This window comes from Mobula hypostoma, chromosome 30 (genome assembly GCF_963921235.1).
Source record: "Mobula hypostoma chromosome 30, sMobHyp1.1, whole genome shotgun sequence".
In the NCBI taxonomy this organism is placed as follows: Eukaryota; Metazoa; Chordata; class Chondrichthyes; order Myliobatiformes; family Myliobatidae; genus Mobula; species Mobula hypostoma.
In genome coordinates this window covers 21630302-21653431 of record NC_086126.1, presented here as the reverse complement: position 1 = coordinate 21653431, position 23130 = coordinate 21630302, and the positions used below count along the sequence as shown (strand labels likewise).

The 23130-nt window shown below is 47.2% G+C and overlaps 1 protein-coding gene and 1 long non-coding RNA gene across 2 annotated transcripts in view; one reads left to right on the top strand and one right to left on the bottom strand.

Annotated features, from left to right (window-relative positions):
• Positions 1 to 23130, top strand: part of LOC134339612 (membrane-anchored junction protein) — a 112232-nt gene that overhangs the window by 47222 nt on the left and 41880 nt on the right. Inside the window, exons 4-5 of the mRNA XM_063036280.1 lie at positions 8525 to 8600; positions 12127 to 12252. Coding sequence (XP_062892350.1) covers positions 8525 to 8600; positions 12127 to 12252 — 202 coding nt within the window. The remainder of the gene's footprint in view (positions 1 to 8524; positions 8601 to 12126; positions 12253 to 23130) is intronic.
• On the bottom strand, positions 12869 to 13735 carry LOC134339613 (uncharacterized). The gene is made up of 3 exons (XR_010016430.1): positions 13697 to 13735; positions 13331 to 13535; positions 12869 to 13177 (listed from the first exon to the last, which is right to left on the bottom strand). It is a non-coding gene; the product is annotated as an uncharacterized LOC134339613 (long non-coding RNA).

The following is a 23130-nucleotide window of genomic DNA, read 5'->3' as shown; positions in this document are numbered from 1 at the left end:
ACAAGGAATTCCACAGATCTCCCCCCGTTGGCTAAGTAAAAATTCCACCTCATCTCTGTTCTAAATGGGTATCCCTCTATTCTGAAACGGTGCCTTAAGGTCCTTGACTCTCCACTATAGGGAACACCCTCTCCACATTCACTCTATCTGTGTCCTCTGATCCTGGACTCCCCCACCACAGGGAACATCCTCCCCACATCCACTCTATCTGTGTCCTCTGCTCGTAAATTTCCCCCACTATAGGAAACATCCTCTCCACATCCACTCTATCTGTGTCCTCTGGTCCTAGACTCCCCCACTATAGGAAACATCCCCTCCACATCCACTCTATCTGTGTCCTCTGGTCGTAGATTTCCCCCACTATAGGAAACATCCTCTCCACATCCACTCTATCTGTGTCCTCTGGTCCTAGACTCCCCCACTATAGGAAACATCCTCTCCACATCCACTCTATCTGTGTCCTCTGGTCGTAGCTTTCCCCCACTATAGGAAACATCCTCTCCACATCCACTCTATCTGCGTCCTCTGGTCCTAGACTCCCCCACTATAGGAAACGTCCTCTCCACATCCACTCTATCTGCGTCCTCTGGTCCTAGACTCCCCCACTACAGGAAACATCCTCTCCACATCCACTGTATCTGTGTCCCTGGTCCTGGACTCCCCCACTACAGGAAACATCCTCTCCTTGTCCACTCTATCTAAGCCTTTTAGTATTCGATAGTATGTGATCATCGGATCACTGAACTGCTTTGGATGTCCTTGGGTAATTCAGTATAGTCAGTAGCCCAGGAGTGTGAAGTTACTAACTCGCTTCACAGCTGATCCATCAGTGAAAGTTACCACGTGGTCACCGGCGGCCCCCCCCTCCCCCTTTTCCAGTCACTGATTTGTCCCATGGTACTGTTGACACTGAGTGAAAGGTTGATCGTGTGGCACCACTCATCCAGGTTTTCTATCCCATAATTGGTAAAAAAAAACAAAAAAACACTGAGGCCATCAAAGTTTCAAAGTAAACGGGGTGTCATGGTCACCTGACGGTTAGCACGACGCTATTGCATTTGGAGTTTGGAGATCGATTCCAACACTGCCTGTGAGAAATGATTCCTGTGAGCGTGTGAGGTTTCATCCCACAGGCCAAAGACGTACTAGTTAGTGGATTAATTGGTCATTGCAAATTGTCCCGTGATTAGACTCGGGTGAAATCGGTGGGTTGTGGGTGGCGTGGCTCATTGGGCTGGAAGGGCTGTTCCATGCTGTATCTCGAAATAAATAAATGAATTTATTATCACTGTACTATCACCATATACTACCTCGAAATTCATTTCTTGTGGGCATTCACAAGAAAATAACGCAGTACTATAGAATTTATGAAAAGCCACGCATAAGCAAACATCCGATGTGCAAAAGAAGAGAATCGTGCAAATATTAAAACAGATACTAACTAATACTGAGAGCATGTGTTGTGTAGGTCTTGAAAGTGAGTCCGTAGGTTGTGGAATCATTTCAGTGTTGAGGTGAGTGATGTTATCCCCTTTGGTTCAAGAGCCTGATGGTTGTAGGTTTCTTCAGTCTACTAGCGTGAAACATTTTGAACGTCCAACCATAAGAGCTGATGAGGGGCGTAGCTCATCTCGAGATTGGTATCTCAGTCCTAACTGGAAGTGTGAGTCTAGACATTATTGCCCAAGTACATGACTCAGGCTTCTGGCTTAGCGATAAGCCTGCCTCCCACAGCTGATGCAGCTACAGGAAGTAATGCTCTAACGTTCTGAGTTGACAGAGGCATCTACAGAGTTGCTGGTGTGGTATGGGTTTCAGGCAGATAGGGCTCATCAGCTGTGGTTGGCAGTTCATCAAGGAGAAGGAAATCTCTTGATCTCAAACCTCTGCTGCCTTGCGGCTATACCCACGCGTGGGAAAGGCTTCGGGAGTAAACCCCAAGAGAAAACTCTGGAGGTGGAGCCCTTAAGGCTGTCCTACATTGAGTTCAACACTGACTGGCAGTACCTGCTACGCCACTGATGCGAAAGTGTATCGGTATCTGCTGATCATCAGAGGGGGAGCCTGCTGCATGGGCAACAGCTGGTTCTCCATATTGTACTGCCCTGGACTACTTATCTTGTCGACAGCTAGGGTGCAACATCCAGTGGTCAACCCCAGCGAGCGGAGGGCGTCACAGGGGAGGTGGCTGCCGAGGCTCTGCGAAAGAGCCTGAGAGTCTCTATAAAATTTAGCTTCCAGATTGGCACTGGGAATAAAGAAAGAGTTTGGGGGTGTAGCTACAGTGGAAAAGAGAGGAAGAAAGCTGTGGTTTAGTTGGTCATACCAGACTTTGTGGTGTGGATTGGGATCCCATTGCAGCCAAGGGGGATTCTTAAATTAAGGAGATCCTAACAGGAACCTCAGTCTGCTCTCAAAGATAGAAGTAAAGGATGTCAAAAGGAAGCACACATTTTTAATATATTTAGGGTGGTGGCGAGAATTGGTAGCTCATCAAGGCATTTGATGTTCAGGCATTCGCCGAGCTTGGCAACTGGCTTGCAAACGTTTCATCACCAGTCGAGGTGACACCCTCAGTGCGCAGATGTTGGTGTTTCTCTCTGGGAGTTTACATGGCTCGCTTGCATCGGTCCTGATTGGCCAGTCCTTCAGTTGACCTTTGAATTCTATTGGCTGACATTTCTTTGGCTCTTAGCGGTTCGTAGATGGCATTGATTACAATATGTTTGTTTCGTACAGAAGAGTTTCTGGTGCAGGCAAACACAAAGCAGGCACGAGATTTTTTAATTTATTTTTCTTATTGTAATTTATAGTATATTTTATCTATTTATTGAGATACAGTGCAGAATAGGCCCTTGCGGCCCTTTGAGCTGTGCCACACAGCAACCCCTATTTTAACCCTAGCCTAGTTACAGGACAATTTAAAATGACTGTTACGAACTGTTAACGTTTTAGAAACAAACCAGCAGCAAGAGATTTCACACTGAGTCAGGTTTTAATGTTAAAACAACTATCTTTATTAGTATCTACTTATAGTAACTCAACCAAAATGAACAAAAGTTAACAGTGTTATGTGTATGTGTGTGTAAATATAACTCCTAAACTATTAAGCCTGGGGGACACAAGGCTTAGAGTCTTGAGATGGTAAAGTAGGAAAGTTCAGTAATCCACGAAATAAATGAGAGACATATTTGTAATCCACGTTGTAATAGAGAGAGAAGGTAAGTACAAAGTATTCCACAAGTTCCACGCTGGTAAAACGAGATAACAGTCGCCATAGATCTGGTCCGTCCTGATGTTCCAAATCCACATACGAATTGTCACCGAAAGTGACCTGTCACAGGAATATCGTCTTCCAGTGGTTACCACACAACATACCCAGGAAAGGGCTGCACAAGTGGTCCCACAAGATATCCCAAAATCCACTCCTATGGATTATACGAAGTGACAGTCACACACTCATTGTGCACCGTGTGCCGATGTTTAACCCAATCTTTCGGGCTTGAAAGAGTTCCAAACATCACAGTGACCAGCCTAAGTTCTGGCAACTGGTCTCCTCTGTCTCTCTACTATGACTGAAGGTCTCTCTCTCTCTGTCTGTGTAAAAATCTGAAGCAAACTCCTTCAGCCTGTGACTAACGTCATAGTCCCGCCTCACTCAGGCGTTTAAAGCGACAGTCCACAGTAAACGAAACCTGTGGGTTCGTAACATGACCAACCAACCTACCAGCGGGGATGTCTCTGGACCAGGATAAAAACCTGTTCCTCAATGTCAAAAGAACAAAAGAGCTGATTGTGGACTACAGGAGGAACAGAGACAGGCTCGGCCCGATCAACATCAGTGGGTTTGCAGTTGAGAGGGTGAGTAGTTTCAGGTTCCTCGGTATACACATCACCAGTTATCTCACCTGGACTGTACACACCGGCTGTGTGGCAAAAAAAGCACAACAGCATCTCTTCCACCTCAGGCGACTGAGGAAGTTTGGCATGGGCCCCCAAATACTCAAGACCATCTACACTGAGAGCATCCTGACTGGCTGTATCACCGCCTGGTACGAGAACTGCACCAACCTCGATTGCTGGGCACTGCAGAGAGTGGTACAGACAGCTCAGCGCCTCTGTGGACGTGAACTTCCCTCCATTGAGGACATTTACAGCAGCAGGTGCAGAAAGAAGGCCTGGAAGATCATCGGGGACACCAATCACCCCAACCATAAACCGTTTCAGCTGCTTCCGTCAGCAGCATTAAAGCCAGGACCAATAGTCTACGGGACAGCTTCTTTCTTTCTTTTTTTTTTAAAGCCCATTCTTTTTAATTTTCCATGTTCAGATTGGCTCATATGTGTTTCCTGGAGGAAAGCTATTTGTGCCCTCTCTTTTTTCAATTTAGACATAATCTTATTTCTTTTAATTGGATTCAAAACCCCATTAACATTATAGGAAATTATTTTTACCAATTCAGTTTGCATTTTTCTCTAGTAGAAAAAAAGCACTCTCCTTTTCTAACCAAACAGTAAGCAATCCCTTCTCAACAGTAAACCAAGACATATAACCACACCCTAGACATTTCTGAACGTATAACATTTGAAAATTTTCCCTGACTTCCCACAGTGAGGCCTGAGCACCGACCCGCCTCAGTTCAGAGGGATAACCTCTATCTTCACCCTGTGTTAGAGGGCCCTCAGCAGTTTGAATAATCATAGAGAATTTTCTCCTATTTATGTCTCGACCATATTGCTATCATTCAAGTTATTCCGCCTAGATTATTTTCAGTTACCAGTTTTCATTTTACTTTTAAGTCCGATTTACTCTTTTCAGTCATTTCTCTTAATTAATCTGTATTCTCTGTACATTCGCGTCTGAATATTTGCAGCTTTTCCTTGTAGTTTGACACTCTGCTTCATGTGGAGCGTCCTCGCCCCACTAACTGCCACGACTTCTGCCGAATCCTCTCCAGTAGCGACTCCGGTTGGGTGATAACTTTAATAGGTAGTCCCCAGTCCGCCAGGTCCGACGTTGCCTCCTCCACTGTAGCGTAAGTTTTTGTCCCTTCGTCGTAAAAGACTCTCAGCCGAGCTGGATACAGGGTCTGGAATCTGATGTTGTTTTCCTTCAGGACTCTCCGTGTTTCTGTATATTCCGTCCGTCCGGCAAGAATCCCCGGTGCGTAGTCGTGGTCTAAACTGATTTTACAGTTGTTCCACATGAAACCTTTCTTTTGCCATGCTCTTTTAAGCACCTCTTCCTTCGTTCTGTAACTGAGAAATCTGATCAGAATCGATCTGGGCTGGGCGCCTGCCGGAGGCTGTGGTGCCAACGCACGGTGAGCCCTTTCTATCTGTAGGTCTTTTGCGGCCGGTATATCAAGGTTCTCTCTAAGCAGCTTCTCCACGAAGGGAATCATCAATCCGGGTTTACCTTCGGTTCCTTCGGGAACTCCGTAAATCCTCACATTTTCCCTTCTCGAGCGGCCTTCTTGATCTATTAGTTTCCACTGGAGTTGGTCTTGTAGCTTCAGCATTTCTGCTATCACCTCCTCTGCATTTTGTAGCTTCTCTTCAATTCCAACAATCCTCGCTTCGGCTTCATCTATCCGCGAGTTAGTTTTTACTATTTCTCCTTTAATATCTTCCAGCTGTTTGCTGTTATCTTCTCGGAACTCGCGAATCTCTCCGAGAATCAAAGACAAAGTCACCGATTCCCCCTCATTATCTCCGTCCTGGCTTGCCATGGGAGAGCTAGGCCCTTCGCCTTGCTGCATCTCTTTATGTTTATCAGCCTTCAGAGCGGACTTTTTATTCTTGTTCTTAGACATCATCCTTGCCCCTTTTATTAATATAGTTATGCAATATTAAGTATTTGTCTAAATTCGATTTTGGGGCAGTTTACCTTCTTTTTTGTCGAGAGACCTTTTCCTTACGCCGCCATTCCCTTGATGACCCGGAAGTCCTCCTGGGACAGCTTCTTTCTAAAAGCAATTAGACTTTTAAATTCACATGTCTGTACATTGCAACGGAGTTAGAATGCAAAGAGTTTTACTCCCTCGCATGTGGGATGGATGTAAGATTTAAATAAATTCTAAACTCTAAAGGAAACCGGAGTGCCCAGAGGAAACCCACGCAGTCCACGGGGAGGATGTACCGACTACCTGCAGATGAAGCTGGAATTGAACTCCGAGCTCTGGCTTACTGAACTGAACAGCATCGTGCTACTATGGTGCTTGAGTATTGCACTGTACCATAAGAGGGTACAACAGGACATATAACTCATCAGATCAGCTCCACTATTTCATCACACTGATTTATTATCCCTTTCAACCCCATTCTCCTACCTTCTCCTGGGAACTTTTGATGCCCTGACTATTCAAGAACCTATCAACCTCCACTTAAAATATACCCAAAGTCTTGGCCTCCACAGCCATCTGTGCAAATGAATTCCACAGATTCACCACCCTCTGGCTAAAGAAATTCCTCCTCCTCTCTGTTCTAAAGGGATGTTCTTCTATTCTGAGGCTTTGTCCCAGACTGCTCCACTATAGGAAACATTCTCTCCACATCCACTCTATCTGTGTCCTCTGATCCTAGACTCCCCCAGTACAGGAAACATCCTCTCCACATCCACTCTATCTGTGTCCTCTGGTCCTAGACTCCCCCACTACAGGAAACATCCTCCCCACATCCACTCTATCTGTGTCCTCTGGTCCTAGACTCCCCCACTATAGGAAACATCCTCTCCACATCCACTCTATCTGTGTCCTCTGGTCCTAGACTCCCTCACTATAGGAAACATCCTCTCCACATCCACTCTATCTGTGTCCTCTGGTCCTAGACTCCCCCAGTACAGGAAACATCCTCTCCACATCCACTCTATCTGTGTTCTCTGGTTCTAGACTCCCCCACTATAGGAAATATCCTCTCCACATCCACTCTATCTGTGTCCTCTGGTCCTAGACTCCCACGCTATAAGAAACATCCTCTCCACATCCACTCTATCTGTGTCCTCTGGTCCTAGACTCCCCCAGTACAGGAAACATCCTCTCCACATCCACTCTATCTGTGTCCTCTGGTCCTAGACTCCCCCAGTACAGGAAACATCCTCTTCACATCCACTCTATCTGTGTCCTCTGGTCCTAGACTCCCCAGTACAGGAAACATCCTCTCCACATCCACTCTATCTGTGTCCTCTGGTACAAGACTCCCCCACTATAGGAAACATCCTCTCCACATCCACTCTATCTGTGTCCTCTGGTCCTAGACTCCCCCACTATAGGAAACATCCTCTCCACATCCACTCTATCTGTGTCCTCTGGTCCTAGACTCCCCCAGTACAGGAAACATCCTCTCCACATCCACTCTCCCTGTGTCCTCTGGTCCTAGACTCCCCCAGTATAGGAAACATCCTCTCCACACCCACTCTATCTGTGTCCTCTGGTCCTAGACTCCCCCACTATAGGAAACATCCTCTCCACATCCACTCTATCTGTGTCCTCTGGTCCTAGACTCCCCCATTATAGGAAACATCCTCTCCACATCCACGCTGTCTGAGCCTGTCAGTAAGATAGCTCCACTGACCAAAGGTGACATTTAGCATACAATACACAAAGCTACTAGATATTCTTCTAAATATACAGTACTGTACAGTTTTAGGTAGATATATATAGCTAGGATGCCTGAGACATTTGCACAGTACTGTATTTGTCAATGTGGAGTGGAGAGCCTGCTTGTAAACCTGCTCCCTCACTGAAGCTTCTACATCCTTCCCATGATGTGGCAACCAGAACTGAACACAATACTCCCAGTGTGGTCAGACCAGGGGCTCACAGAGGTGCAACATTACCTCATGCCTGATGTTTATGTTTTTCTTGTCATTGCTGATTGTGTGATGGTATGTTCCTATGATGCTGCTGCAAGTTTTTCATTGCCCCTGTGTTTACAGTACTCTGCAAAAGTCTTAGGCACAAAAAAAACTAATTTCATGGCATACTTGAGTGATGATAAACCTGATTCTGATATGGGTCTCTATTGTGGACTGAGAGCGGGAAGGGGGCAGGGAGAGAGGAATCATGGTTGGGAAAAGGGGAAGGGAGAGGGGAGGGAGCGGGAAGCACCAGAGAGACATTCTGTAATGAGCAATAAACCAATTGTTTGGAATTAAATGACCTTGCCTGGTGTCTCAGGGCTGGCTGTGTCTGCACCTGCGTCACCCCCTTCCCTGGCACTCCTCCTCTGCCACCTGTCATACATCCCTCTCGCGGCGCTATCCTCTCGCCATTCCCCACATCCTTTGTTCCCACCAGATTTATAAACTCACTCTCTGCTGCACGTTGACAACTGACACTGAAAGTGACACTCGCTCTCTGCTCCATATTGACAAGCAAATTGACACTGTGCAATCGTCTACATATGTGCCGAAGTCTTTTTGTGCAGTACTTTATCAAATACAGTGCATAAAATAATATTAACACTTTGTATATGCTTTGATAATAAATTTACTTTGAACTTATTCTAATGTTGCTTTGTTGCAGGAATCTATTCGTGCAGTGCTTGGAAATCTAGACAATCTGCAACCATTTACCACAGTGCATTTCACCATCTTCCCGTGTATCCTTTTTAGCCTGTTCTGGAAGGACTGGGGTGAATTCTCTGAGAACACTGCTATCCACTTAAGGAATATTGTTCGAGCCACAGCTGATGTTTTACAGAAAGTGATGGTAAACGTATAATACGCTAGCAAATTAGCAAAGTTGTGCTTTCCAGTTCAGCTGCAGTAATGTTGGATTTTACAGAGTGGAGCTGCACATTAGGAATTGCAGGATATCCGGCAACACCTGTGGAGGGAAGTGGGCAGTCAACACTTTGGGTGGAGTCCCTTTATCTGAACGGATGAAGTCAATTGTATCTGTTGTCACAGGAAGTTCCAAAGCAACACAGACACACACAAGAAGCTGGATAGCTCCACAGGTCAAGGTGCATTTATGGAGAGGAATAAATGGTGGACATGTCGGGCCAAGGCCTTTATGGGGGCTGGAAAGGAAGGGGTGCAGAAGCCAGAACCAGAGGTGGGGGGGCAGGGAAGGTGCACAAGCCGGCAGGTGAGGAGGAAAGAAGGGTAAGTGGGCATGCTGTAAGAAACTGGGGGGAGGTAGGTGGGAGAAGTAAAGGGCTGGAGGAGGAGGAGGAATCTGGTAGGAGAGGAGAGTGGAGTGTGGAATAAAAAGAAGGGGAAGGGGGAGGGGAACTAGAGGAAGATGATCAGCAGGGCTTGGGAGCGGGAGAAGAGAAGGGGTGAGAAGGCACTAGGACGGGGGAAAATGTTGTTCATACCTGGCCTATATGAGATGCCTGCCCCACAGCACCATGATTGCCTCTTAAATAGAGTCAAATGAAACTGCAGCAGAGAAACAGGCCCTTCGGCCCATTTGGTCCATGCTGGACCCTAATGCCCATTGACACAGGTTTGCAAGCCACCCTGTTGTTTCAGGTGCTCTGAATGGTTGAGAAGCATTTCAGAATATCATGAGTTGGAAAGCTGTTCTGCAAATTTAAGTTTTATTTTGATTATTTGAGGCACAGATAGGGTGGAGGCACTCAGTCTTTTCCCCAGCATCAGGGAATCAAGAACCAGAGGGCACAGGTTGAAGGTGAGAGGGGAGGTTTTTCATAGGAACTTGAGGGTTTTGTCGCTACGACCATTGAAGAGTTACTTTTTACACAGAAGACAATCCGTATATGGCTTGGGCTGCCAGGGGAAGTGGTTGATGCAGGTATAGTACTGTGCAAAAGCGTTAAGCACATGTAAAAAAAAATCTGTAAAGCAAAGATGCTTTCAAAAACAATTTAAAATTTCTAAATATCTAAATATTATTATAAAGAGCCGTAAAAAAACGAAATCAAGTCAATATTTGGTGTAACCACCCCTTCGCCTATGCATCAATTCTCTCAGGTACACTGTCGTGCAGTTTTATAAGAAAATCGGCTGGTTGTTCAAAACACCTCGGAGAACTTGCCACAGTTCTTCTGCAACTTTGGCTGTCTCCCTTGCTTCTGTCTCTGCAGGTAAACCCAGACAGCCTCCATGATGTTGAGATTCGGGATCTGTGGAGGCCAAACCATTTGCTGCAGAACTCCTTCACCGAAGGTAGTTCTTTATGAACTTGGCCGTGTGCTTGGGGTGATTGTCCTGCTGCAGAATGAAGTTGGGACCAATCAGACACCTGCCTGGTGGTATTGCGTGATGGATGAGAATCTGCTTGTTTCCTTTAATTCTGACCAGATCACCAACTTTATTGGCAGACGTGCCTCAAATCTGCAGCGAACCTCCACTGTGCTTCACTTTTGGCTGCAGACCCTCATCTATCCAGCTCTTCTACACACAAATCCTTGACTTGTCAGTCCAAAGCACTTCTACCTTTGTTCAGCACCCCAATCCTTGAGTTTTTGTGCATGGGTGAGTCTCTTGGCTTTGCTTCCGCTTCAGAGGAATGGATTTTTGGCAGCACCACTGTAGAGGGGTGTACTTGGGTCCCAGTGGTTTCTGTGAGTGAGCTGATAGCAGTGCTGGACGTCTGCTATAGAAGGAATGTCAGTTTGATGTATCTCTCGACTGCTGCATTCAGTTTCCGTGGCTGACCTTCGCGTTTCTGGTTCTCAGACTTGCCTGTTTCTGCATGCTTCTTCGGAGGAGCTTGGACTGCTCATCTTGAAACCCGTGTCTCCTGCAAAATTTCTGCCTGGGAGAGACCTTGCTGATGCAGGATGACTACCTTGTGTCTTGTTGCTGTGCTCACTCTTGCCATCGTGTAAGAATCGTTGATTTGTAGGTTAAACTGTCACATCCGCCATATCCTCACCGTTTAGTTTGGTTGTCCTTCACCCAGACTGATTACTTCTACACCTGTTTCTGTTTCAGTGAATTAGTTTAGTTCATTCAACTCATTATGCCACTGATCATTATCTTTCTTTAATCAGGCACTGGGCTATCTACCTACAAAGTCATCAAGTTTTTATTTGAAAACTCAAATATTACCAAATAAATTACTTCCTTTAACAAAATACAAAAAAAGACTCTGTAACATTTAATATTTTGGAAAATGAATGTTTGGAAGTCTAAAATTTGCTCTTTTCTCTTGACACACGAATGCAGAAAACAAAAGTAAACACTTCAAACATAAATATAAAGTGTGTAAGACTTTTGCACAGTAGTAGTAGGCATCCATTAGTCTCGTGAGACCATGAATTTGCACCTTGGAAGGCTTTCAGGGCGCAGGCCTGGGCAAGGTTGTATGGAAGACTGGCAGTTGCCCATGTTGCAAGTCTCCCCTCTCCACGACACTGATGTTGTCCAAGGGAAAGACATTAGGGCCAATACAGCTTGGCACCAGTGTCGTCGCAGAGCAATATGTGGTTAAGTGCCTTACTCAAGGACACAACATGCTGCCTCAGCTGAGACTCGAACTAGCGACCTTCAGATCACTAGACTGACGCCTTAACCACTTGGCCACGCGCCACACGTACTTTACATTTATAATATTTAAAAGGCATTTGGAAAGGATCATAAATAGAAAATCTATGTAAGTGGAATGAGCTGCCAATGGAAATAATTGAGGCAAGTACTATTACAATACTAAAAGAGACTTAGACGGGTACATAGGTGGCAGGGTCTCTACCAAAGGAAGTGTAAGGTGCTCCTTCCCTCCTCTAGCCTGCAGGTCACCCTTGGGCAAGGTGTAGCAGGTGGTCTTATAAGCAGCCGGTGCAGATCACAAGTCCTGGTTATGTGACCATTGATGGCAGGCAGACAGTCCCTGAAGAGTGTTGATAATGGCCGGGGTCACCTGTCTTGTGAAGACATTGTGCAGTAGAATGCAATGGAAAACCACTTCTGTAGAAACATTTGCCAAGAACAATCATTGTCGCCCAGATCATTCGAAATGGCACATAATGATGATGATAATGATGGACAGTATAGGGTCAGAAAAGATTAGGGGCCAAATGTGGGCAAATGGGACAAGCTTGGGGTATCTTGGTGGACCAAGTGGCTATCAATCCATACTTCCTGTGAATAATATCCACTGTTGACCCATGGAATGAGAGGGACTGTATTCTCCTTGACTGCTTGAACCACAAGATAAAAACAAGTGGGAAAGGTTGTCAGAACTGCGGTTTAAACAAGGAAGCAGGGTCCTCATCTCTTATCCATATGTATGCACCTTGTATATTGAACTGAGAGCCAGTCAACAGCATTCATATGCAGGTAGATACCCTTTTTCCTTCTTATAAACAAGACCCAAAGGTAAAACGTTACCATATGAGATATTTTTGTTTTTGATTTTCAGAGACTTCACATTTACTTCATGTTCTCCTCTTTCTGTTGAGTGCCAAGACTTATTCTTTACCTGGAACAAAGGGTATTTGTTTATCTTGGGCCAGAGGTTGTCCACTGCTAATCTACAGCTGGAGCAAGTATAGGGTGGGGTGATTCAACCAAAGGGTTCAAAGGTACATTTAATGTCAGAGAAATGTATACAATATGCATCCTGAAATGCTTTTTCTTTGCAACGATCCACGAAAACAGAGGAATGCCCCAAAGAATGAGTGACAGTTAAATGTTAGAACCCCAAATCTGCCCCCAGCTCCCCGCTCCCATGTATAAGCAGCAGCAAAGCCACAACCCCCCCCTCCCCCCACCAGCAAAAAAAAGCTTCGGCGCCCCCCCCCCCCACCAAGCAGTCAAACGTGCAGCAAAGACACAGACTTGCAGTATCCCAAAGACCACTCGTTCACCCGGTAATTCGACATAAGGGAAAAAGAGGTGTCTCCATTTCACAGCAAGAGGGAGGACATAACAAACAGCTCGCTGATTTATGATATTAAAAGTCTGTTGTGTCGCTTTTTCTGAGCTCTGTGCCCAAAGAACTCGGGTCTCTGGACACACAGCCAGCAACCTGCTTTCGATCTTTCATCTCCCACGACACACTGATTCCCTGCGGAGACACTGACCTCGAGTCCACCTGCCTCCAGGGCCACGAAATCCCGAAACTCCAAAAGTGAGCTAATCTTCTAGGCCGCTTCCTTGGCATATTGAATAATGGCCAGTTGTGAGACTCTGAAAGCGGGTCCCATTCCCGCAGAGAGCCGAAGTCAGCACGTAACTCCAGGTCAGGGTCTTCAAAAGAACCCTGAAAGGGAAAAGTAGAGATATTGAAGATAGAAATAGAAATGTTTCCAAAGATGCAAGCAGAGGAGTTGCCATTAGGCGCCTTTGTCTCCTAAGCTCCACCCCATTGCAATTTTACCTACACTCTGACCACTTTATGAGGCACCCCATATACCTAATAAAATGGCCGCTGAGTGTACGTTCCTGGTTTTCTGCTGCCGTAGCCCATCCACTTCAAGGTTTGATGTGTTGTGCATTCAGAGATGCTCTCCTGCACTCTGCTGTTGTAACGTGTGGTTATTTGAGTTACTGTCGTCTTCCTGTCAGCTTGAACCAGTCTGGCCATTCTCCTCTGACCTCTCTCATTAACAATGTGTGTTCTGAAAGATTCAAAATACATTTATTATCAAAGTATGTATGCAGTATACATCCCTGAGATTAGTCTTCCCACAGACAGCCACGAAACAAGAAACACCAGAGAACTTGTTCAAAGAAAACATCAAACACCCAACATGCAAATAAAAGAACGAGTGAATCTCACCCACAGAGCTGCTGCTCACTGGATGGTTTTTTGTTTTTCACACCCTTCTCTGTAAACTCCAGAGACCGTTGTGTGTGAAAATCCCAGATGATCAGCAGTTTCTGAGATACTCAAACTCCGGTCTGGCACCAACAATCATTCCAGAGTAAAAGTCACCCAGATCACATTTCTTCCGCATTCTGATGTTTGGTCTGAGCAACGACTGAACCTCTTGACCGTGCCTGCATGCTTCACTGCATTTTGGTTGCTGCCATGTAATTGGCTGATCAGATGTTTGCATTAACAAGCTGGTGTACAGGTGTACCTAATAACATTCCCGCTGCGTGTACAGAACCTGAAGATATAGTATCAGCTGAAGTTATGATTTCTAGATCTGGGAAGAACTGCAGGCTAGCGTTGCAACAACTCGATGAGAATAGGCGAAATCGATTCCCCTTCCTTCCATTGACACTATCCACATCTTAATGTTCACAAGATTATTAATAGCTGCAAGTAATGCCTCAGACACTGCTGTGGTTTAGACACTAGACTAGTTCTTCTATTTCCATTACCGCCAACTTGCATGCTAAACTTTCCGACTCCGGCATGAGAACAGCAGATCTAAAGCAATGATTCTCTGCTCCAAAGCCAAGTCGTCCTTCAAACATCAAAGGTTCATCTTGTTAGAGGACCTCCAAGGATGTTGCAGACATTTGAGAGATGACTCTCTATCAGTACAAAATTATTATCAACTATATACAACCCTGACATTCACTTTCTTGCCTGTGTACTCAGTAAATCCAAGAACCATAATAGAAACAATGAAAGACTGCACCAACAGAGCAGACAACCAGTGTGCAAAAGACAACACACTGTGCAAATACAAAATAACATAGGAGAAATAATAATAAATATATCAGCAATAAATATCGAGAACATGAGACAAGGAGTCCATGAAAGTGAGGCCATTGGTGGTGGGAAAATTTCAGTGATGGGGAGAGTGAAATTATCCTCTCTGGTTCGGGAGCCTGATGGACGAGGGGTAATAGCTGTTCTGAGCCTGGTGGTGAGAGTCCTGAGGCTCCTGTACCTCCTTCCTAATGGAATCAGTTCAGAGTTGAGATTATCCTCACTGGTTCAGGAGCCTGATGGTTGAGGGTAATAACTGTTGCTGAACCTGGTGGTGTGGGACCTGAGGCTCCTGTACCTCCTTCCTGATGGAATCAGTTCAGAGTTGAGGTTATCCTCACTGGTTCAGGAGCCTGATGGTTGAGGGATAATAACTGTTCCTGAACCTGGTGGTGTGGGACCTGAGGCTCCTGTACCTCCTTCCTGATGGAATCAGTTCAGAGTTGAGGTTATCCTCACTGGTTCAGGAGCCTGATGGTTGAGGGGTAATAACTGTTCCTGAACCTGGTGGTGTGGGACCTGAGGCTCCTGTACCTTCTTCCTGAAGCCAACAGTGAGAAGAGAGCATGTCCTGGCTGCTGGAGTCCCTGATGATGGATGCTGCTTTCCTGTTACAGTGCTCCATGTAGATGTGCTCAATGGTGGGGAGGGATTTACCCGTGATGGACTGGGCCATATACACTGCTCTTTGTAGGATTTTCCATTCAAGGGTGTTTGTGTTTCCATAGCAAGCTGTGACACAGCCAATCAGTAGACTCTCCACTACACACCAGAGGAAGCTGTGAGGTGTCATGGGTGCACATTATTTTGACCACAGTGAAGGGGCAGGGCATTTTGAAGGGGGTAGTACTGGGCAAAAGTCTTAGGCGCATATACATAGCTAGGGTGCATAAGATCTTTGCACAGTACTGTAGTAATGTTATGTATTGCACTGTACGGTGGAGCACCAGAGAGATATTCTATAGTGATCAATAAACCAATTGTTTGGAATCAAATGACCTTGCCTGGTATCTCAGGGCAAGTGTGTCTGTACCCACACCACCTCCCACCTCTGGCACTCCTTCTCTGCCCCACTGTCCCTCACCCCTCCCACGGCACCCCACCCTCACCATTCCCAACACCCTTTGCTCCCGCCAGATTTACAAATCCGCTCTCTGCTCCACATTGACAAATATAGTACCTTGCAAAAGCTTCAGGCACCCCAGCTGTACACAGTATATGTGCCCAAGACTTTTGCACAGTATTTTACATAGGAAAGATACAGGACAAGTGGAGTAGCTTGGTTGGGCTGAACTAACACTAGAACCATGAACTACAAAAGGTTTACCAGTTGGCACTCTGTAGCACCACATGGTTCTTTCGGCAGTAACCTGAAAGTGTGTATTCTTTCCAGAATCAGAATCAGATTTAATGCCTCTGTCATGAAAGTTGTTAACTTTACGGCAGCTACTACTACTACTATGTCGACTCAAGCCTAGGGGGCCGGCGTCGGGCACGATGACGGACTCTCCACTTCTCCCTCTCCCTCATCAGAGTGTTCAGTTCATCTGCATTAGCCGCGCCGCTGTCTTCTAGGAGCGTGTTGACCATAGTCTTGGGAGGGCGCCCAGGGTTCATCCTCCCATGCTTGGGCTCCCATATGATGACTAGGCTGGCAGGTAGCTCGGGGTGATGTAGACAGTGCCCCGCTAGTTGCAGTCTTCTCACCTCGATTTTAGTGGAGAGCATCGGTAGGTTGTTATAGAGCTCAACGTTCATCATGTGCTGTTGCCAACTCAAGTCAAGAGCCATCCGGAGCATTCGTGTATAGCAACCATCTAGAGAATTTCGCATAGTCTTGGTGAGTGTCCACGTCTCGCATCCGTACGTGAGAATGGCAGCAGTACAATGAAATACATGATAAATAAATATAGAGAAAAACCTGAGTTACATTGAGTAAATATGTGTATTAAATAATTAAGTTAAAATAAGATGTGCAAAAAACCAGAAATAAAAACTAGTGCGGAGGTGTTCATGGGTTCACTGTCCATTTAGAAAACAAATGTCAGAGGAAATGAAGCTGTCCCTGAATCGTTGAGTGTGTGTCTGCAGGCTCCTATACCTCCTCCCTGATAGTAACAATGAGAAGAGGGCACACCTGAGGTGATGGGGGTCCTTACTAAGGGATGCAGCCTTCCTGGAGCATCAGTCCTTGAAGATGTCTTGGATACTATAGAGGCTAGTACCCATGATAGAGCTGACTAACTTTACAAGTTTTTGCAACTTATCTCGATCTTGTGCAATAGACCCCCCCTCCTCCACAATACCAGACTGTGGTGCAGCCAGTCAGAATGCTCTCCATGGTACATTTGTAGAAGTTTTCAAGTGTTTTAGTTGATAAACCAAATCTCCTCAACTCCTAATGAAGTATAGCTACTGTCTTGCCTTCTTTATAGCTGCAACAATATGTTGGGACCAGGTTAGGTCCTTGGATATATTGACACTCAGAAACTTGAAGTTACTCACTCTCTCCACTTCTGATCTCTCTGTGAGGATTGGTATGTGTTCCTTTGGCTTACCCTTCCTGAAGTCCACAATCAGCTGTTTCGCCTGACGTTGAGTGCCAGGTTATTGCTGCGGCACCACTCCACTAGCTGGCATATCTCACTCCTGTACGTCCTCTTGTTCACCATCTGAGATTCTACTAACAATGGGTTTAATCATCAGCAAATTTAGAGATGGTATTTGAGCTATGCCTAGCCACCCAGTCATGGGTATAGAGAGAGTAGAGCAGTGGGCTAAACATACACCCCTGAGGTGCGCCAATGTTGATCGTCAGCAAGGTGGAGATACTATTTCCAATCTACACAACTTCTGTTTAGGAAGTTGAGGATCCAGTTGCAAAGGGCCCAGGTTTTGTTGCTTTTTGATCAGGACTGCAGGAATGTTGGTGTGAAATGCTGAGATGTAGTCAATAAACAGCATCCTGACATATGTAGGTATTTGCATTGTCCAGGTGATCCAAGGCTGTGTGGAGAGTCATTGAGATTGTGTCTGCTGCAGACCATTTGCAGCAATAGGCAAATTACAGTGGGTCCAGGTCCTTCCTGAGACAGGTGTTGATTCTAGCCGTGACCAACCTCTCGAAGTATTTCATCACTGGATGATGGTCGTTAAGACAGCTCACACTGCTGTTCTTGGGCACTGGTATAACTGTTGCCCTTTTGAAGCAGATGGGAACTGGCAGTGAGAGATTGAAAATGTTTTTGAATACATCTACAAGTTGGTCGGCACATGTTTTCAGAGGTTCACCAGTTACTGGGTAATCCATCGGGTCTTGTTGCCTTGTGAGGGTTCACCTGTTGAAAGACTGTTTAGGGAGCAACACACAGCCAAGCACTTTCATATTCTTCATTGGGCTTAATTCCAGAGAATGTTTACTGCCATGGAAGGGGGACGGTTCAGGAACATCTTGAAGATGAGTCAGGGAAAGATGATCATATCCTTACATGACTCTGGGGCAAGATCTTGTCCTCTGTTATATTTCCTGCTATTTCACCCATGTGAGAATGTTTTATCTGAAATGTTTCACAGATTTGCATGCCATCCCATAATAATATTATATTCAGTTCTGATCGTCTCATTATAGGAAGTCTGTGGAAGTTTTAGAGAGGGTGCAGAGGAGATTTACCAGGATGCTGCCTGGATTAGAGAGGGTGTAGAGGAGATTTACCAGGATGTTGCCTGGATTAGAGAGGGTGCAGAGGAGATTCACCAGGATGCTGCCTGGATTAGAGAGGGTGTAGAAGAGATTCACCAGGATGCTGCCTGGATTAGAGAGGGTGCAGAGGAGATTGACCAGGATGCTGCCTGGATTAGAGAGGGTGCAGAGGAGATTCACCAGGATGCTGCCTGGATTAGAGAGGGTGCAGAGGAGATTTACCAGGATGCTGCCTGGATTAGAGAGGGTGCAGAGGAGATTGACCAGGATGCTGCCTGGATTAGAGAGGGTGCAGAGGAGATTCACCAGGATGCTGCCTGGATTAGAGAGGGTGCAGAGGAGATTGACCAGGATGCTGCCTGGATTAGAGAGGGTGCAGAGGAGATTGACCAGGATGCTGCCTGGATTAGAGAGGGTGCCGAGGAGATTGACCAGGATGCTGCCTGGATTAGAGAGGGTGCAGAGGAGATTCACCAGGATGCTGCCTGGATTAGAGAGGGTGCAGAGGAGATTCACCAGGGTGCTGCCTGGATTAGAGAGGGTGCAGAGGAGATTGACCAGGATGCTGCCTGGATTAGAGAGGGTGCAGAGGAGATTCACCAGGATGCTGCCTGGATTAGAGAGGGTGCAGAGGAGATTCACCAGGATGCTGCCTGGATTAGAGAGCGTGCAGAGGAGATTTACCAGGATGCTGCCTGGATTAGAGAGCGTGCAGAGGAGATTTACCAGGATGCTGCCTGGATTAGAGAGCGTGCAGAGGAGATTTACCAGGATGCTGCCTGGATTAGAGAGGGTGCAGAGGAGATTCACCAGGGTGCTGCCTGGATTAGAGAGGGTGCAGAGGAGATTGACCAGGATGCTGCCTGGATTAGAGAGGGTGCAGAGGAGATTCACCAGGATGCTGCCTGGATTAGAGAGGGTGCAGAGGAGATTTACCAGGATGCTGCCTGGATTAGAGAGCGTGCAGAGGAGATTTACCAGGATGCTGCCTGGATTAGAGAGCGTGCAGAGGAGATTTACCAGGATGCTGCCTGGATTAGAGAGGGTGTAGAGGAGATTCACCAGGATGCTGCCTGGATCAGAGAGGGTGCAGAGGAGATTTACCAGGATGCTGCCTGGATTAGAGAGCGTGCAGAGGAGATTTACCAGGATGCTGCCTGGATTAGAGAGCGTGCAGAGGAGATTTACCAGGATGCTGCCTGGATTAGAGAGGGTGCAGAGGAGATTCACCAGGGTGCTGCCTGGATTAGAGAGGGTGCAGAGGAGATTTACCAGGATGCTGCCTGGATTAGAGAGGGTGCAGAGGAGATTCACCAGGACGCTGCCTGGATTAGAGAGGGTGCAGAGGAGATTTACCAGGATGTTGCCTGGATTAGAGAGGGTGCAGAGGAGATTGACCAGGATGCTGCCTGGATTAGAGAGGGTGCAGAGGAGATTGACCAGGATGCTGCCTGGATTAGAGAGGGTGCCGAGGAGATTGACCAGGATGCTGCCTGGATTAGAGAGGGTGCAGAGGAGATTCACCAGGATGCTGCCTGGATTAGAGAGGGTGCAGAGGAGATTCACCAGGGTGCTGCCTGGATTAGAGAGGGTGCAGAGGAGATTGACCAGGATGCTGCCTGGATTAGAGAGGGTGCAGAGGAGATTCACCAGGATGCTGCCTGGATTAGAGAGGGTGCAGAGGAGATTCACCAGGATGCTGCCTGGATTAGAGAGCGTGCAGAGGAGATTTACCAGGATGCTGCCTGGATTAGAGAGCGTGCAGAGGAGATTTACCAGGATGCTGCCTGGATTAGAGAGCGTGCAGAGGAGATTTACCAGGATGCTGCCTGGATTAGAGAGGGTGCAGAGGAGATTCACCAGGGTGCTGCCTGGATTAGAGAGGGTGCAGAGGAGATTGACCAGGATGCTGCCTGGATTAGAGAGGGTGCAGAGGAGATTCACCAGGATGCTGCCTGGATTAGAGAGGGTGCAGAGGAGATTTACCAGGATGCTGCCTGGATTAGAGAGCGTGCAGAGGAGATTTACCAGGATGCTGCCTGGATTAGAGAGCGTGCAGAGGAGATTTACCAGGATGCTGCCTGGATTAGAGAGGGTGCAGAGGAGATTCACCAGGGTGCTGCCTGGATTAGAGAGGGTGCAGAGGAGATTTACCAGGATGCTGCCTGGATTAGAGAGGGTGCAGAGGAGATTCACCAGGACGCTGCCTGGATTAGAGAGGGTGCAGAGGAGATTTACCAGGATGTTGCCTGGATTAGAGAGGGTGCAGAGGAGATTTACCAGGATGCTGCCTGGATTAGAGAGGGTGCAGAGGAGATTGACCAGGATGCTGCCTGGATTAGAGAGGGTGCAGAGGAGATCTACCGGGACGCTGCCTGGATTAGAGAGGGTGCAGAGGAGATTTACCAGGATGTTGCCTGGATTAGAGAGGGTGCAGAGGAGATTTACCAGGATGCTGCCTGGATTAGAGAGGGTGCAGAGGAGATTTACCAGGATGCTGCCTGGATTAGAGAGGGTGCAGAGGAGATTTACCAGGATGCTGCCTGGATTAGAGAGGGTGCAGAGGAGATTTACCAGGATGCTGCCTGGATTAGAGAGGGTGCAGAGGAGATTTACCAGGATGCTGCCTGGATTAGAGAGGGTGCAGAGGAGATTTACCAGGATGCTGTCTGGATTAGAGAGGGTGCAGAGGAGATTTACCAGGATGCTGTCTGGATTAGAGAGGGTGCAGAGGAGATTCACCAGGATGCTGCCTGGATTAGAGAGGGTGCAGAGGAGATTCACCAGGATGCTGCCTGGATCAGAGAGGGTGCAGAGGAGATTCACCAGGATGCTGTCTGGATTAGAGAGGGTGCAGAGGAGATTTACCAGGATGCTGCCTGGATTAGAGAGGGTGCAGAGGAGATTGACCAGGATGCTGCCTGGATTAGAGAGGGTGCAGAGGAGATTCACCAGGATGCTGTCTGGATTAGAGAGCGTGCGGAGGAGATTGACCAGGATGCTGCCTGGATTAGAGAGGGTGCAGAGGAGATTTACCAGGATGCTGTCTGGATTAGAGAGGGTGCAGAGGAGATTCACCAGGATGCTGCCTGGATTAGAGAGGGTGCAGAGGAGATTGACCAGGATGCTGCCTGGATTAGAGAGGGTGCAGAGGAGATTCACCAGGATGCTGCCTGGATTAGAGAGGGTGCAGAGGAGATTCACCAGGATGCTGCCTGGATCAGAGAGGGTGCAGAGGAGATTCACCAGGATGCTGTCTGGATTAGAGAGGGTGCAGAGGAGATTTACCAGGATGCTGCCTGGATTAGAGAGGGTGCAGAGGAGATTGACCAGGATGCTGCCTGGATTAGAGAGGGTGCAGAGGAGATTCACCAGGATGCTGTCTGGATTAGAGAGCGTGCGGAGGAGATTGACCAGGATGCTGCCTGGATTAGAGAGGGTGCAGAGGAGATTTACCAGGATGCTGTCTGGATTAGAGAGGGTGCAGAGGAGATTCACCAGGATGCTGCCTGGATTAGAGAGGGTGCAGAGGAGATTGACCAGGATGCTGCCTGGATTAGAGAGGGTGCAGAGGAGATTCACCAGGATGCTGCCTGGATTAGAGAGGGTGCAGAGGAGATTCACCAGGATGCTGCCTGGATTAGAGAGCGTGCAGAGGAGATTCACCAGGATGCTGCCTGGATTACGAGAGGGTGCAGAGGAGATTTACCAGGATGCTGCCTGGATTAGAGAGGGTGCAGAGGAGATTTACCAGGATGCTGCCTGGATTAGAGAGGGTGCAGAGGAGATTTACCAGGATGCTGCCTGGATTAGAGAGGGTGCAGAGGAGATTCACCAGGATGCTGCCTGGATTAGAGAGGGTGCAGAGGAGATTCACCAGGATGCTGCCTGGATTAGAGAGGGTGCAGAGGAGATTTACCAGGATGCTGCCTGGATTAGAGAGGGTGCAGAGGAGATTTACCAGGATGCTGCCTGGATTAGAGAGGGTGCAGAGGAGATTTACCAGGATGCTGCCTGGATTAGAGAGGGTGCAGAGGAGATTTACCAGGATGCTGCCTGGATTAGAGAGGGTGCAGAGGAGATTTACCAGGATGCTGCCTGGATTAGAGAGCGTGCAGAGGAGATTCACCAGGATGCTGCCTGGATTAGAGAGCGTGCCTTACAAGGATGGGTTGAGTGAGCTTGGGCTTTTCTCTTTGGAGTGAAGTAGGATGAGAGGTGACTTGATACAGGTGTACAAGATGATAAGAGGTGCAGATCGCTGTGGAGGTGAAGTCATTGGGTACATTTAAATCGGAGGTTGATAGGGTACCAAAGGTTACGGGAAGAATAGGCTTGAGAGGGATAATAAATCAGCCATGATGAAATGGCGGAGCAGACTCGATGGGACCAATGGCCTTATTCTGCTCCGATCTTATGGCCTCTGATGTCTCTGCTGTGGCCTGTTATGCGACCCAATGCAAGTTCGAGGAACTACCCTCACCTTCAATCTGGGACGGCCTACAGAGAGGCCTGGTGTCAGGTAAGTAGCCTTTTCCTCAATGTCAATAAGACAAAGATTCTTCTAGCTATCCTCCTTCCCCTCCCCCCTCCACCTTTTTATTCTGGCATCTTCCCCCTTCCCTTCTAGTCCTGAAGAAGGGTCTCGGCCCAAAGCATCGACTGTTTATTGATTTCGATAGATGGTGGCTGACCTGCATTTCGTGTGTGTTGTAAAGGAGATGGTTATTGCCTGCAGGAGGACTCACTCCACTCACTCCCCTCACACCCCTCTTTATATCTTTGGCACAGCGGTGCAAACTCAGAGCAATTTCAAACTTCTGGGAGTGCACATCTCACACAATCT